This window comes from Megascapheus bottae, chromosome 12 (assembly GCF_031878675.1).
Source record: "Megascapheus bottae isolate mThoBot1 chromosome 12, mThoBot2.hap1, whole genome shotgun sequence".
Taxonomy (NCBI): domain Eukaryota; kingdom Metazoa; phylum Chordata; class Mammalia; order Rodentia; family Geomyidae; genus Megascapheus; species Megascapheus bottae.
Window position 1 is genome coordinate 36,011,736 of NC_143520.1, and position 16,669 is coordinate 36,028,404.

Genomic DNA, 16,669 nt, shown 5'->3' on the forward strand with positions numbered 1-16,669 from the left:
GTTAGAAACAAATGGCAGTGTTTGCCATGCTTATGCTGACCTGACTCATGAAGTAGGTAGAAGATTTGTATTATTAGTACCTGATTTCCTGAGGTTCAGTGTCCTCCCACACAAGATTACATGGACTTATTTTTCTAAGGTGAGATGCAGTTAATAACAAGCAGGATACATAATCATGACATCAATTTCATCATGAACATTATATACATCTTTTCTTTGTGGTTTTAAAATTATCTTACTAAATCAAATCATGGTTATTGGTAAATCTTTGAGATCTCAGTTCCTTTTCTGTTTCTTTACAGGTTTAAACTTGGTCATTTAAAAATTAATAAATTTTGTCAATAAATGCTGGCTGCATTGACTACTCTCAAAGGAATTTCAAAATAATTTCTTATTCTCACATTTCTCCAAACAATAGTTATGGTATACTCAAGTATGACTAATAGTTAAACCAGAAATGGTGGCTCAATGTGAACTTGCCTAAAACTTTGAAAAGAAGAAACTTCAAGCTGTGATTCATATTGAATGAAATGTAGTATTGCTGTAGTTCATTTTAGTTTTCAAATGAAGGGATTAAGCAATGGCATTGCTTCCAAAAATATTTTCTTAACACTGTATTTTTTTTTGCCACTCTTGGGCCTTGAGCTCAGGGCCCGAGCACTGCCGTTGGGCTTTCTCAATGTTAGAACTCTACCACTTGAGCCACAGCACCACTTCTGGCTTTTTTTATATGTATTTGGTACTGAGTAATTGAAGCCGGGTCTTTGTGCATGCTAGGCAAGCACTCTACCACTAGGTCAAATTCCTGGTGCCTAACACTGAAATTTTCACATTATATTTCACCACATATCAAGTTTAACAAACAAATATGCAAGAAGGAAACCTCTATAAGCAATCACTGATGCAAACGTTTAAGAATAAAATTAAAATTAAGCTGAGTTTGTATGTCATAGATATATATTGTCTATGTAATATATCAATATGTCTATAGAATATGTGTCCCATTGTAGATTTAAATATCTATTATTTATATTTTTATCTCCAAGTTCATCTCAATGACTTTGAGTACCAAGTATTGAGTCATCACTCAAACTGTTTGGATCTAATATATACCTATCAAGGAGAACATTCACCTTTTGTTTCTTTGGTCTTGGCTTATCTCACTCAGCATGATTTGCTCTAGTTTCATCCACTTCCCTATCATGTTTGGTAGAATTCCATCGTATATATGTACCACATTTTTGGTATCCATTTATCTGTAGTGGGGCATCTGGGTTGTTTTCAAAAGTTGGCTATTGTGAAGAATGCAGAGATGCATATGAATGAGCAAGTGTCCTCATCATATACTGGGTTATGATGTTCAGGTTGGATGCCTGGGAGTGTATGGCTGAATCACAGAAAGGGTCTATTTTTAGTTTTTTTGAGAAACCTCCAAACTGCCTTCCAGAGTGTTTGTAATATTTTACATTCCCACCAGCAGAGCAATAGGTTTCCTCTTTCTCCACATCCCCGCCAGCATTTGTTGTTATCTGAGTTCAGAATATTGGCCATTTTGATTGGGGTAAGGTGGTACCTTTGGGTTGCTTTTATTTGCATTTCCTTTATGACCATGGATGATGAGCATTTTCTCATATGCTTTTCTGCAATTTTGACCCCTTCTTTGGATAAGTTTCTCTTTAGTTCCCTTGCCCACTTACTGATTGTTTTGTTGGGCTTGGGGGAGATTAGTTTCTTGAGTTCCCTGTAGATAATGAATATTAAACATTTGTCTAATGTATTATTGGTAAATATCATTTCCCAGTTGGTTGGCTGTCTTTCTAATTTAGTAGCTATGTCTTTGTCTGTTCAGAAACATTTTTATTTTTAGGTAGTCCCAGTTGTCAAGTCTTTCTCCAATCTGTTGTGATCCTGGGACTCTGTCCAAGAAAGTTTTGCCTGTGTCTATGAGTTCCAGTGTCTTTCCTACTCTGTAATATAGCAGTTTCAGACTTTGGGTCTGATATCATGGTCTTCAGTCCATTTTGACTTAGTGTTCATGTGTGGCAACAGGCTCGGATCAATTTTTAGTTTTCTGCATGTGGCTGCCCAGTTTTCCCATCACCAATAATTGAAGAAGCTGTGTTTATTCCACTGTATATCTCTGGCTCCTTTGTCGAATATAAGTCGACTATAGGTATGTGGTTTTATTTCTGTTTCCTCTATTCTGTTCTATTGATCTTCTGGTCTGTTTTTGTGCCAATAGCATGCTGGTTTTGTTTTATGGCTCTATAGTAGATTTTGAAGTCTGGTATTGTAATACCTCCTGCATTACTCTTTTTGCCTAGAATTGTTTTGGCTATTCTAGGTCTTTTATTGTTCCATATGAACCTTTGGATTACACTTTCTACTTCAGTAAAAAATGTCTTTGGAATTTTGATGGGGATTGCATTTAAAGTGTATATCAAATTTGACATTGTAGCCATTTTTCACTATGTTGGTTCTTCCTATGCATGAGCATGGGATATCTTTCCATGTCCTGGTACCCTCTTTGATTTCTTTCTTTAGGCTTTTTATAGTTTTCATTAAATATTCCTTTTTATATTTGGTTAACTAATTCCTAAATATTTTATTCTTTTCATGCTATTGCAAATGGGATCATGGTCTTTTAGCTGTTCTCTTTTAGTTTTTCTGCAGTTAGTCAAGGAATGTTCTCAATTCCCAATAGGAGTGGCAGCTATTGCTTACTTACCCACTGGTCTCCAGTGGTTCCCAGTGGTGATGTGCAGTTGCTGGCTGTGTCCACACTTGCATCTTATTTAAATAGCACCAATGTAGACCCTGATTCTGGGTTTGAGAGTACAGCCTTTGCTGATGTGCCCACAAGTTCGCAAAGGTTGTATACAGTTGTACACCTGGGTCTCAGCCAGCAAGCTCAACTGATTTTTTGTCGGCCCTGTTCCTAGAGGCCAGGCCCAGCTGAGGATGTGCACATTGGAAATTTCTGCAGTAGGGTAGGGCATCTTCCTATGCCCTACAGTTTCCAGCACCGACTAGGGGTTGCTGTCCTTGCTCTTTTTGTTTTTCCATACTAGGGCAGAGTGCATACCTGATTTCCAGTGGAGGCACAGGGCCGTTATTGGCTGTGTACCTTTCTGTGTCTCAGCTGGGTATCCCCACTCTTGCTGACTTGCCAAAGGCTCCTAGCAGTAGAGTGCCCGAGGTTTTGGCTCACACAGGTGTGAGTGAAATGAAGCAAATTACATTAAGGTATTGATCATAGGTGGGATTGTACTTTTATTTTTCCTGCAGTGAGAGCCCTCTGAGGGAATGAGTATAGGAGTGATTTGATCTACCTTCTGTTGCAATGGCATAATCTTTCCTTGTATAATGAATTCATCAAGACAAGGAGAGCATTAATAGAAATAAGGAAGCCAGTAAGAGGGTCATTAGAATATGTAGGTGAGAAATGAGGGAAGCTTGAGGCAAGTTATGGTAGCAGGAGTTAGTGGGAAATTGTGAAATAACTAATACATTTGTCCACAAATCAAACTGATTTATTGATATGTTGGATAGGCTCATGATAAATATACATAAATTGTAGATACCAATATTTTCTGTTCCTTCATTAGTAGAAGAGATCCTCTAAACATAATTATATACACAGTACTATGGCAATGCTAAGTTTATATGAGATCTTTTTTATTTTTTATTTATTTTTATTTATTTATTTTTGCCAGTCCTGGGCTTGAGCTCAGGGCCTGAGCACTGTCCTTGGGCTTTCTCAAGGCTAGAGCTCTACCACTTGAGCCTCAGCACCACTTCCAGCTTTTTTCTATGTATGTGGTACCAAGAATCGAACCTGGGTCTTCGAGTGCATGCTAGCAAGCACTCTACCACTAGGCCAAACTCCTAGCCCCTATATGAGAGCTTTTATCTTTCAATATCCTATTAAAAATGTGCAACTAATATGTGTTCATCAAACTCCACTGGATAGTTACTCCAGGAAAGCTGCATGGTTTTGAATAAGTAAAGATATTTTTAAAGGATTTTGAAGGATTTTTTTAAACCTAAGGATTTTTTTTTACATTTTCAGTATCTTAAAGTTGATTTAAAACCATGTTTAAATTCAGTGTCAGTTTGTGAGCATTAATTCCAACCATTCTTACATGTAGAATATTGCCTTCCTGACTTTAGCAAAGAAATGTATAAGAAAATGTCTCAGTAATCATAACCCAAAACTATGACAATGTATGATTATTTGGTCTTTTGAGTCAGTCACAGTGGTCACTCTCTTTGCAAATCTGAGCTTTGAAATACTTATCCAGAGAACTGAGTTCTGACCTATACATTTACATAAACAAATATACAGATAAATAGATAAATATAAAAGCAAAACATGGAGGGTTACAGATTACTCGTCATTGCTAGAAAATTAGCTAACAGCACTTTCCTATTTACCATCAATGAGAATCAGAAAATACAAAAAGGTTGCATTTTTACTTAACTCATTCTTCAATGTTTTCTTCCAGAACCTACAGATAGTCCACCTATGCTATTAATTGCAACATCTAAAACAATAGAAGTTTTATTTCTTAACGGAAGTAAAATGACCAGTATGAACTCCGCCAGTAAAAATGAAATTCATACTCTGGATTTTATTTACAATGAAGAAATGATATGTTGGATTGAATCAAGAGAGTCTTCAAATCAACTCAAATGTGTCCATATAACAAAAACAGGAAGATTAACAGATGAGTGGACAATCAATATTGTTCAATCCTTCCACAGTAAGTATTTTAATTCAGTAATATCTATCACCCTTTATGGATTTCATTTACCAGCTACAGAAAGCCTATTTTATTAATTAATTAATTAATTAATTTTTGGTGTGGTCTTGAACTCTGGGCCTGGATGTTGTCCCATTAGATATTTTCCATTAATGGCAGACAGCTATATATGTAATGATGAGTTCACTTAAATAATGCTATTCTTTATAATATTGCATTATTCATATGTACATGTTTAATAATTATGTAAGTAATATGTCACAGAGTTAATTTTTTTTAGTTCTTATTATGTATCACCTTTTAGAATTGTGAGTTTTTCACAGCATGGTGGTTTACAATGTGATAGTGAAGATTTTTTTTAAATTAAAAAATACAGTGCATGATCTCCAACACAGTGCATGTAGTATTTCTTTGACATACCTTCAAATCTATTAGGTTTACAATGCACCAATCAGTGATACCTATCCATTTGTCCTGTTTTGGCTAAAGAAACTCGAGTTATTACACATTTATTTCTTTAAAATAACTATTATTTGTTATTAATTTTGATTTTCCATGTCAGAAATTTGACAAATAACTATCCTCAGTTCCTGCATTATGCCATAAACTAAAATCAACTCAATATATGTATTCACACACAACACCTCTATTCACTCTCCTGCTTTTCCCATCCATCTTCCACACAGGAGTACCAAAATTTGTTTTTGTAAGTCTAAAGAAACATTTATATTTAGTATAAACACTTAAAACTCTCTTAATATTAAAAAAATTGAAAGACCTTCTTAAAATTAATCACACATCATAATGAGAACAGTGAATGTTTACTACTTCAGGTAGTCTATAGAAAAGTGATTTCTTACAATTTTACTCTAGTAACTCTAGTGATAACAAAAGTACACTGCCTATGGTGTAGTTAAATCATTGGCTTAGCCAGGCTTTGAAAATTAATTGAAAAGTAGGAACTCTTTCTTTACCACATTAATTATTCCCTGAACTATTTCAAACACATTTTTCCCAAGCAAATGAAATATTGAGAGGTCAAATAGCTAGACTATTCCCTACACAGGTAACATTATTTTCAAGCTCATTTGAATAATGTTTATCTCCATATTTAATAATAGTAGTAATCATTTCTTTGGTATGCACTTGAGCAAAACATTATTTAGCAAATTCATTCAAAGTTAAGTAATTGCAATTTAGACTATTTGTACAAAATAATTTGTAACTCAGATGAGTACATTAGCGCTACAAAACAAGTTATGGAAAATCAAATGAAGGCTCTCTTTTGGTTAATCAATTTACTGAAATATTGAATATTTACCATGAACCAAAAAATGCCCTGGGAATGTTACAATGTGCATTTTCAGTTATGTTCAAATAGTTGTATTATTCTTTACGTATGCAGTGCATCTTGATTTGTAACCCCCTTCATTTCCCTACCTTCTCCCTACCCCTTTCTAGTCCAATGAGTTTTCCTAATCCTATGTTCTCATGTTTACACTGATTCTGATTGTATTATATTCTTCCACCATTCCTTTCCTTCTCTCATTTGTCCATTAACATGCTTCCTAATAACAATTTTGTTAAAGATTTAATTGTTCAATATTGTTACACTGCCAGACACTGGTGGCTCATGCCCACAATCCCAGCTATTCAAGCCATTAAGAACTGAGGATTGTGGTTCACAGGCAGCTGGGACAGGAAAGACTGTGAGACTCTTATCTCCAATTAACCACAAGAAAGCCAGAAGAAGAACTGTGCTTCAAGTAATAGAAAACGAGCCTTGAGCTAAAGCACTCAGGGACAACATCCAGGTCCAGAGTTGAAGAACATAGTTACAAAAATAAAAATTAAAAATTAAAAAATATATATATATGTAGTTACACCATAGAATTTCACTCTCATGTCTCATACATAATATAATTTGTTTTGATTCCTTAGTGCATTTTACTCTATGTATTTATTTAGACTTTAGGTATATGATACAAGTATGAGTGAAAGCATACACCCTTTGTTTTTCTAAGCCTTGTTTACTTTCCTTAATCAATATGACTTTTTCCAGATCCATCAGTTTTGGTGCCAATAATATATTATTATTCCTGATGGATGAATAAAACTCTATTACACATATCATTTTAAGGTGTTTTTATAAATTCTCTTTAAATTGTTCAATGAGGATTCAAGTTCAGTAAATAACTTTGTGGAGTTTAAAATATGAACTTTCATAATTGCTTTAGTAAAATGTGCTTAAATATGTACAAATAACACAACAACAAATGGGGGAGACAGTAATGAGCAAGGCCAGGTTCCTCTGCCAGGTTAAAACCTATGCATTTTTATCAATGTGTCTCAGAACAACTACCATTGGAAATGATTCGTTCCACATTTACCATGGCAATTTTTCAGTTGTTAATGAAGTTTGAATATTCCTCACATATAGACTTACCTAAAAACTCTGTCATACCATTTCAGTAAATAAATGGACTGATAGAAATCGGTTGAAGATCACCACTACCTACTGCTGCATAGATTATTTCTGCATGTTTTACTCACAGAAATTTTAGGTGCTTTGATTTGAATTCACCTAAAAAGACTTTTTTTAAAGAAAATAACTTTGGGGGTAATGAGAATTGAACTTACTTAGCAAGTGCTAGACAAGTGCTTTGTTACATCCCAATACCAAGAAATATTTTAAATATTAAATTTTAATGATTACTCCAAAATAATCTATGGCAGCTTTTACTGGCTTGAATTTAAAACTTGGGTTAATAATATGATAGTAAACATTTTATTACAATATTCAAAATCTTATCACATATTCTTTGTCTTTTCCAGCTTCTTAAATTACTTCTTTACATCTTTGTGGAATTAGTAAAAAAATTATGGACTACCTGTTGTTTAACAGGCAATTTCAACTGCATACTTATATGTAGTAGGCAAAGATAAATAGCTAAAAGATGAACCTTATATTGTTTGGTTTCTTCTCATTATTGTTATTCTGATGGTTGTCTTAGACTAGAGAGAAAAATCTATCCCAAATAATATGTCATGAATTGTGCAATGTGTGAAATCATTTCATACAAGAGATGTGTAATATCGACACTAATGATTGAAAAATTGAGACTCTTGAAAGCTAGGTATTAACTCACAAGATACAATAGTTTGGGTTTGTATCAGGCATCACAACTTTTCCTAAAGAGTTTCTCTCTGTCTTTCCATTTCCTAAGAAATGGGGCGATGTCATTCTTTCTGACAGCAGCATAGAATTCCATTGTGTACAAATACCACATCTTGTTGATCCATTCATCAACTGAAGGACATCAAGGTTGGTTCCATATCTTTGCTATGGTAAATAGTGCTGCAATGAACATTGTTGTGCTGGTGGATTTAGTATGTCCTGGTTTCTGGATGATTGGGTAAATGCCAAGTAATGGAATTGCTGGGTCATAGGGGAGCTCTATGCTTAGTCTTTTGAGGAACTGCCATACTGCTTTCCATAGTGTTTGAATGAGTTTTCACTCCCACCAACAGTGTAGTAGTGATCCCTCCTGGTCACATCCCCTCCAGCATCTGTTGTTATTAGTTTTCTTGATCCTGGCCATTCTAACTGGAGTGAGGTGGAATCTTAGAGTTGTTTCTTTTATGACCAGAGATGTTGAGCATTTATTCGTGTGTCTATAGTCCATTTTTATTTCTTCTTCAAAGAAGAGTCTCTTTAAGTCTTTGGCCAATCTTTTAATGGAATGGTTGTTTCTTTGGAGATTAGTTTTGGAGTGATTCAATTTTTTGAGCTGTTGATACATTTTAGATATGAGGCCTTTGTCCATTGTATGGTTAGTGAAGATCTTCTCCCATTCTGTAGGCTTCCTCATATTAACTGAAGTAAGCCAGACTCAAGGGAACATAGGCTCAATAGTTTCCCTCATTTGTCATAATCAGTAGAAACCTTGGGCTCTCATAGCAGAGACTTACAATAGAGCAAAACCTAGATACATAAAGGCCATGTAATATGATGCTACCTGAAAGGACCTCTAGGATATAGAAACAAAAGCCATATAATGAGTGATTGTTGTCCTTAATGTACTATGCTATCTCTCTTCTCTTTTAATGTCCCTTGGTTATCTCATATTATTACAGTATCTCACTTTGTTATCTGATATACTGGATATATTTGGTTATTTGAAATTGGATAGGGGAGGGGGAAAACAAGATGAGGGATGGGGGTGGGGGGGATGAAATGGGGACCAAGACATGAGAAAGAGTATCAATGTATATGATTTAATGCACCTTCTATTTGGTAAATATAATGTAACCTTTCTATTAATTACAATTAAAATATATTAAAAAAAGAGTTTCTGTTTCACTATCTCTGATTCTGTCTCTGTCTCTGTGTCTTTCACACATACACACACACACACACACACACACACACACACACACACACACACACACACACACACTCTTTAGCCTTAGGGCCACTAGTTACAGAAGCTGAGATAATCACGTTCTCTCAAAAAGGGAAAGTGATTAAAATGTATAGAAGGCAACAGAATTTGAAAATTACACAGAACACATATCTAGAAACTAATTATGTCCTCAGTTTTTTCTTTTTTCTTTTTTTTTGCCAATCATGGGCTTGAGCTCAGGGCCTGAGCACTGTCCTTGGACTTTCTCAAGGTTAGTGCTCTACCACTTGAGCCTCAGCACCATTTCTGGCTTTTTTCTATGTATGTGGTACCGAGGAATTGAACCCGGGTCTTCGTGCATGCTAGGCAAGCACTCTACCACTAAGCCAAACTCCCGGCCCCCTCAGTTTTTTCTTGAAGAGAAATGGAATGGTAATTTCCCCATTTCCTCAGGAAATCGCATTGAAATGAGAAAAAGACAGAAAATTATATTTTCTTTTTATTTATTGTTGTTGTTGTTGTTATATTTTCCAGTTCTGGGGCTTGAATTAACAGGACTTAGCTCTATCCTTTGACTTTCTCAAATCTAGAGCTCTACCGTTTGAGCCATATCACCACATTTTGCTTTTTCTATGTATGTGGTACCATAGGATCAAACCTGGGTCTTCATGCATTCTAGTAAATCACTCTACCACTAGGCCAATCTCCTGGCCACAGAAAATGATATTTTCTGAGTTAAGCTTTTATTAAAGATTATGATTCAGAGCCTGAGTAATATTCTGGATGAAGACTGAACACTTTCATTCTGTTACTATATATGATGCCTCAATATTCTGAATAATTTGAAGGCCACTTTAAAGATTCTAATTATGGATCTAATGAGTTTGAAATGTTCATGTCTTTAGCTCAAGTCTGGTAGATTATGTCTGGCCAAAATTAGAATCATTTATTTATTCTTCATGTACTCACTCTTTCCGGAATTCACTCCTTTATTTTTCCTCACTTTCCATTGAATGTTTGGATATATTGATAAAATCAAATCCAGACTTGTTTGTTTTTATGTTTCCAGTTTACTTCTGTTTTACATTAATTTCACTGTTTCTTTGAGTTAATAGTCCAAACAGTCACTACCTTTTAAAGGAGAATATCTACTAAATGTTTATTTTATGTTTCTAATTCTATGGGTTAACATGTTGTAATCACACGATATTACATAATGCAGACACTAAATCATTTCAAGGTAAAATATTTTTTTTCTAATTTCATAAGATGGATTTTTGTTTTGGTCTCAATAGATAATTATAACAATCTTTCTCATTTCTCAAATATCAAACTAGACAAATTCCTGCCTACAGTTTTCCTAGCCTTTACTGCTTCAAAATATCTTCCCAATAACTAGTCTATTTTCTTATTATGAATATAATCACAATTTGAGGAAAATATATTGGGATAATGGAAATACTAATTTCAAGTAATTTTAGAAGATAATTACTAAATATGAAATGATGGATATCATTCAATACAATGATGCAGTAATATAGTAATCACCACAGAAACTTGGCATACTTTATTCACCAGTCGTCTGGTTGATTATTGAATTTTTAGGTGATTTCTTCTACAATTGTCTTCATCCCAATAACAAAAGTCATATTACACTGTTTAATTTATTTTTTCATGGTTACCAGTGAAGTTTTTCACTCCATTTGGACTTAGCTTTCAAACCTTATCTAATAAAATAATACTCTACTGCTTTAAACAGTTAAAAAGTTTTGTATTTTCATACTCTTTTTAGGATAAAAGTAAATTTCATAATCAGGCTTTTCAGTAAAGCTGCCACTGACTGACCTTGTCTTTTCAATCCATAAACAATTCTCAAGTTCCACCAGAAAGTGATATTATGCTTCTTCCTCCATTTCACTTTGTTTTCTCATTTTATTTGCTGAGTCATGAAAATGTTTCCCATTAAGTTTAATAGCCTACCCTTGAGACCTGACAATATACAATTTGTACTTTTTTTTATTGTAATTAGTAAAAGGGTTACATGGTATTTGCCAGATAGAAGGTGCATTAATTCACATATATTGATACCCTTTCACATGTCTTGGTACCCGTTTCCCTCCCCCCCCCACACCCCCCACCCGTCTTGGTTTTCCCCCCTTCCCTATCAAATTTCAAATATCCAAATACAAATAAATTCAATATATCAGATAACAAAGTGAGATACTATACCAATATGAGATAACCAAGGGACAGCAAAGGAGATGAGAGACAACATAGTACATTAAGGACAACAATCATTCATTATATGGCTTTTGTTTCACTATCCTGGAGGTCCTTTCAATTAGCTTCACATTATATGTCCTTATGTATCAAGATTTTGCTCTATTGCAAATCTCTGCTAGTAGAGCAGACGAATGAGGGAAACCATTGAGCCTAAGTTCCTTTGAGTCTGGCTTACTTCACTTAATATGATTTTTTCTAAGTCTTTCCACTTCCTAACAAATGGGGCCATGTCATTCTTTCTGACAGCAGCATAGAATTCCATTGTGTACAAATACCACAACTTGTTGATCCACTCATCAACTGAGGGACATCTAGGTTGGTTCCATATCTTTGCTATGGTGAATAGTGCTGCAATGAACATTGTTGTGCTAGTGGGTTTAGTATGTCCTTGTTTCTGGGTGGTTGGGTAAATGCCAAGTAGTGGAATTGCTGGGTCATAGGGGAGTTCTATGTTTAGCCTTTTGAGGCACTGCCACACTGCTTTCCATAGTGGTTGAACGAGTTTGCACTCCCACCAACAGTGTAGTAGTGATCCCTCCTGGTCACATCCCCTCCAGCATCTGTTGTCATTCGTTTTCCTGATCCTGGCCATTCTAGCTGGAGTGAGGTGGAATCTTAGAGTTGTTTTGATTTGCATTTCTTTTATGACCAGAGATGTTGAGCATTTCTTCATGTGTCTATAGGCCATTTTTGTTTCTTCTTCAGAGAAGACTCTCTTTAAGTCTTTGGCCCATTTTTTAATGGGATGGTTGTTACTTTGGAGGTTAGTTTTGGAGTGATTCAATTTTTTGAGTTGTTGATATATTTTAGATATGAGGCCTTTGTCCGTTGTTTGGTTGGTGAAGATCTTCTCCCACTCTGTAGGCTTCCTGATTAGTTTACTAGCTATGTCCTTTGACATACAAAAGCTCTGCAGTTTAATGCAGTCCCACTTATCCAGCCTTGCTCTGATTTGTTGTGATTCTTGGTCCTTATTAAGAAAGTTTCGACCTGTGCCAAGGAGGCCTAGTGTATCTCCTATTCCTTCCTGTAGAGTTTTCAGTGTGTCAGCTTTTACCTTCAGGTCTTTGATCCATTTGGAGTTAATTCTGGTGCAAGGTGACAAAGAAGGATCCAGCTGTAGTTTTCTGCAGGTGCTTAACCAGTTCTGCCAGCACCACTTGTTGAAGAGGCTATCTTTCTTCCATTCTATTTTTTTGGCTCCCTTGTCAAAGATTAGGTGGCCATAGGCCTGGGGTTTAATATCTGGGTCCTCAGTTCTATTCCATTGGTCTTCAGGCCTGTTCCTGTGCCAGTACCAAGCTGTTTTGAGAATTATAGCTCTGTAATAGAGTCTAAAGTTTGGAATTGAAATTCCTCCAGCGCTGTTCTTTCTGCTAAGAAGTGTTTTTGCTATACGGGGTCTTTTATTATTCCATATGAAATTTTGGATTGCCTCTTCTATTTCTTTAAAGAATGACATTGGGATGTTGATGGGTATTGCATTGAATTTGTAGATAGCTCTTGGCAAGATTGTCATTTTCACAATGTTGATTCTTCCAATCCAGTAGCATGGGAGGTTTTTCCATTTACTTAGTTCTGCTTTAATTTCCTTTTTTAGGGTTTTAAAGTTTTCGTCAAAAAAGTGATGAAACGTGTTCAACCATCAGTTGGCTCTGGTTTTGCCTCCTTTAAGAGAATGTTCAGAAAATGCTCAGATCTTAGCTAAGGAAAAATTATGAGATAGAATGATGATCATCGTTCTCACTTATTCATTAATGAGATTTTATAAAAAAAAGTCTTCTTATTAATTTTGTTGCCCATAGCTACATCACTTACAGAAAAGTGGGTTATATCATGTAACATATTTTTTTATTTTTCAGTTGTTTGAATCCAGAAATTTTTATTAGCAAATACGGAGAGGAAGTAAATTTTTCTAAAAGAATCTTGGCTGCAGTAAATACTTTCATAGTGTTCCCTGCCAAAGCTAATCATCCATGACAGTATTATAACTCTATGTCCATGGATACTTTGCTTAAATCCTGTTTCATAAGAAATGCATGCATGAGCTGTTTATTATTTTTAAAAGCTTCTCCTACTTAGCACACTTACATGAAAAGACAAAAATGTTGATTTTTTTTGAATCATGATTTGATATTTTGAGGTAAGGTGGTGATTTGTGAAGTAAACTAATAAAATTCCTTCTTTCAGTGATTTAAAGTGCTAGTTACAGAAGAGCATCTATTAAATGTCAAAAACAGACCAATGAAAATTGCCACAAATGATGGTATGAAAGCACATTTCCAGAGCTTTCAGCATTCTTTCCTTGATAACATAGCCTTAATGTTGTAGGTATTAGCAATAAATTATTCTTTAAGCTTTGCAATAATATTAGATAAATTTATACTTGGAAGTCAATAACTCCTTTTCATTTTCAGTCAGCTTGGAACCACAAATGCTTTCCTTATTGCTTAGCTACACAAGTAAAGAAAAACAAAACAGATAAACTTCTAATGTTTTGTTCTTCTATAAATTTGCTTTGAATGTTAGTTAAGTTCTATTTTTGAAAAGATATGAAGACTTTTACTAACTTGCTAGCAACAAGCACAAAACCTGCCAAAGTGAAAATTCAAAGTTTGCTAGACTTTGTATTTTTTCTATGTATTTTACTATATATATATATATATATATATATATATATATATATATATATGGCTCATGTGGCTTTAACTCTGGGCCTGTGTGCTGCCCTGAGCTCTTCAGCTCAAGGATACTGCCCTACCCTTAGCCAAGCCCCACTTCCTGTTTTCTAAAAGTTAATGGGAGATAAGAGTCTCAGGTCCTTTTGTGCCTGGGCTGGGTTTGAACCTTGATCCTCAGACCCCAGCCTCCTGAGTAGCTAGTATTACAGGCATGAGCCACCGTGTCAGGCATGTTATATATTTTGTACATACACAAGACACACACTTTCCAAATTTTCCATAATAGTACATAGAAGGTGTAAATCATTACTTTCACAGTTATTAATTTTTCTAGATTCATATGTCTGCTTGATTTGTCAACAGATATCAATAACTCAAGTAGGAATTATTTGATATTTTCATCATCATGACAACTACCACACACATGATATTTAGCAAACTTGTTTTACTTACGAATCAGAAAGTTATAGTTAAGTGGTGTTTTCATCATGAGTATATTATAAAGTACATTTGATGGGAACAATGTTTAGCTGATGAAACTTGTGTTTTCAGTTGATGAATGAAAAGTTTAAAGAAGAGAAAGTAAATATGAAAAACTTTGTTCTTTAAAAGAATTTCTAATTTAACATTTATTTGCAGTGTTCATTTTTTTCTCATTAATTTGGGGATTTCAAGGGACATTCTTCAGGTAAAAGATTATTCTCAACTTTATATTCATTGACTTTCAGAAGTGTTTAGTCATGTAGAAACTTTTAAGATAATAGGAATGTATTTGGAACTTATCAAATTTAACGTTAGGTAGAGTACAGCAGATCTTTAATTCAACAATTTAATAAAACTGGCAGACAGACTTCACATTTTGATTTTATTGTTCTTTTAAATTTTTTGAGTCTATAATATCTTGCTATTTATAGGTTTAACACAGGGTTTTATATCTTCTTCAGCATGTAAATGAATACATTTCATTTTCTCCGAATTTTTCCCTCTTGAACCCGTCTCCCTTCCACATTGAATAGTTTCATTTCCAGCATTGTTTCTAGTGAGTATCACTCCTCAATTAGTTTATCCAATCATTTATTTTTTTTTATTTTTTCATATATTTTTTATTGTAATTAATAGAAGGGTTACATGATAATTGCCAGACAGAAGGTGCATAAATTCACATACATTGACACCCTTCCACCTGTCTTGGTCACCACCAGGATTTTGTTTTCCCCCTTCCCTATCCAATTTCAAATAACCAAATACAAATATATCCCATATATCAGAAAACAAAGTGAGATACTGTAATAAGAGATAATCAAGGGGCAGCAAAAGACATGACAGATAACATAGTACCTTAAGGATAACAATCATTCATTATATGCCTTATGTTTCTATATCCTAGAGATCCTTTCATTTAGCATCATACTATATGGCCTTATCTATCTATTGCAAATCTCTGCGACGAGAACCCGAGGTTTCTACTGATTATGACAAATGAGGGAAACCATTAAGCTTAAGTTCCTTTGAGTCTGGCTTACTTCACTTAATATGCTTTTTTCTAAGTCTTTCCATTTCCTAATGAATGGGGCGATGTCATTCTTTCTGACAGCAGCATAGAATTCCATTGTGTACAAATACCACATCTTGTTGACCCATTCATCAATTGAAGGACATCAAGGTTGGTTCCTTATCTTTGCTATGGTAAATGGTGCTACAATGAACATTGTTGTGCTGGTGGATTTAGTATGTCCTTGTTTCTGGATGATTGGGTAAATGCCAAGTAGTGGAATTGCTGGGTCATAGGAGAGCTCTATGTTTAGTCTTTTGAGGAACTGCCATACTGCTTTCCATAGTGTTTGAATGAGTTTTCACTCCCACCAACAGTGTAGTAGTGATCCCTCCTGGCCACATCCCCTCCAGCATCTGTTGTTATTAGTTTTCTTGATCCTGGCCATTCTAACTGGAGTGAGGTGGGATCTTAGAGTTGTTTTGATTTGCATTTCTTTTATGACCAGAGATGTTGAGCATTTCTTCATGTGTCTATAGGCCATTTTTGTTTCTTCTTCAGAGAAGACTCTCTTTAAGTCTTTGTACCATCTTTTAATGGGATGGTTGTTACTTTGGAGATTAGTTTTGGAGTGATTCAATTGTTTGAGCTGTTGATATATTTTAGATATAAGGCCTTTGTCTGTTGTATGGTTGGTGAAGATCTTCTCCCACTCTGTAGGCTTCCTAATTAATTTACTAGCTATATCCTTTGCCATACAAAAGCTCTGCAGTTTAATGCAGTCCTACTTATCCAGCCTTTCTCTGATTTGTTGTGATTCTTGATCATTATTGAGAAAGTTTTGACCTATGCCAAGGAGGCCTAGTGTATCTCCTATTGCTTCTTGTAAAGTTTTCAGAGTGTCAGCTTTTACCTCCAGGTCTTTGATCCATTTGGAGTTAATTCTAGTGCAGGGTGACAAAGAAGGATCCAACTTTTGTTTTCTGCAGTTGCTTAACCAGTTCTGCCAGCACAACTTGTTGAAGAGGCTGTCTTTCTTCC

The 16,669-nt window shown here is 34.9% G+C and overlaps 1 protein-coding gene across 1 annotated transcript in view; it reads left to right on the forward strand.

The window, feature by feature from the left end:
• Positions 1 to 16,669, forward strand: part of Lrp1b (LDL receptor related protein 1B) — a 1,652,823-nt gene that overhangs the window by 803,911 nt on the left and 832,243 nt on the right. The window contains exon 6 of the mRNA XM_090342868.1: positions 4,509 to 4,766. Within this exon, the coding sequence (XP_090198994.1) occupies positions 4,509 to 4,766 (258 nt within the window). The remainder of the gene's footprint in view (positions 1 to 4,508; positions 4,767 to 16,669) is intronic.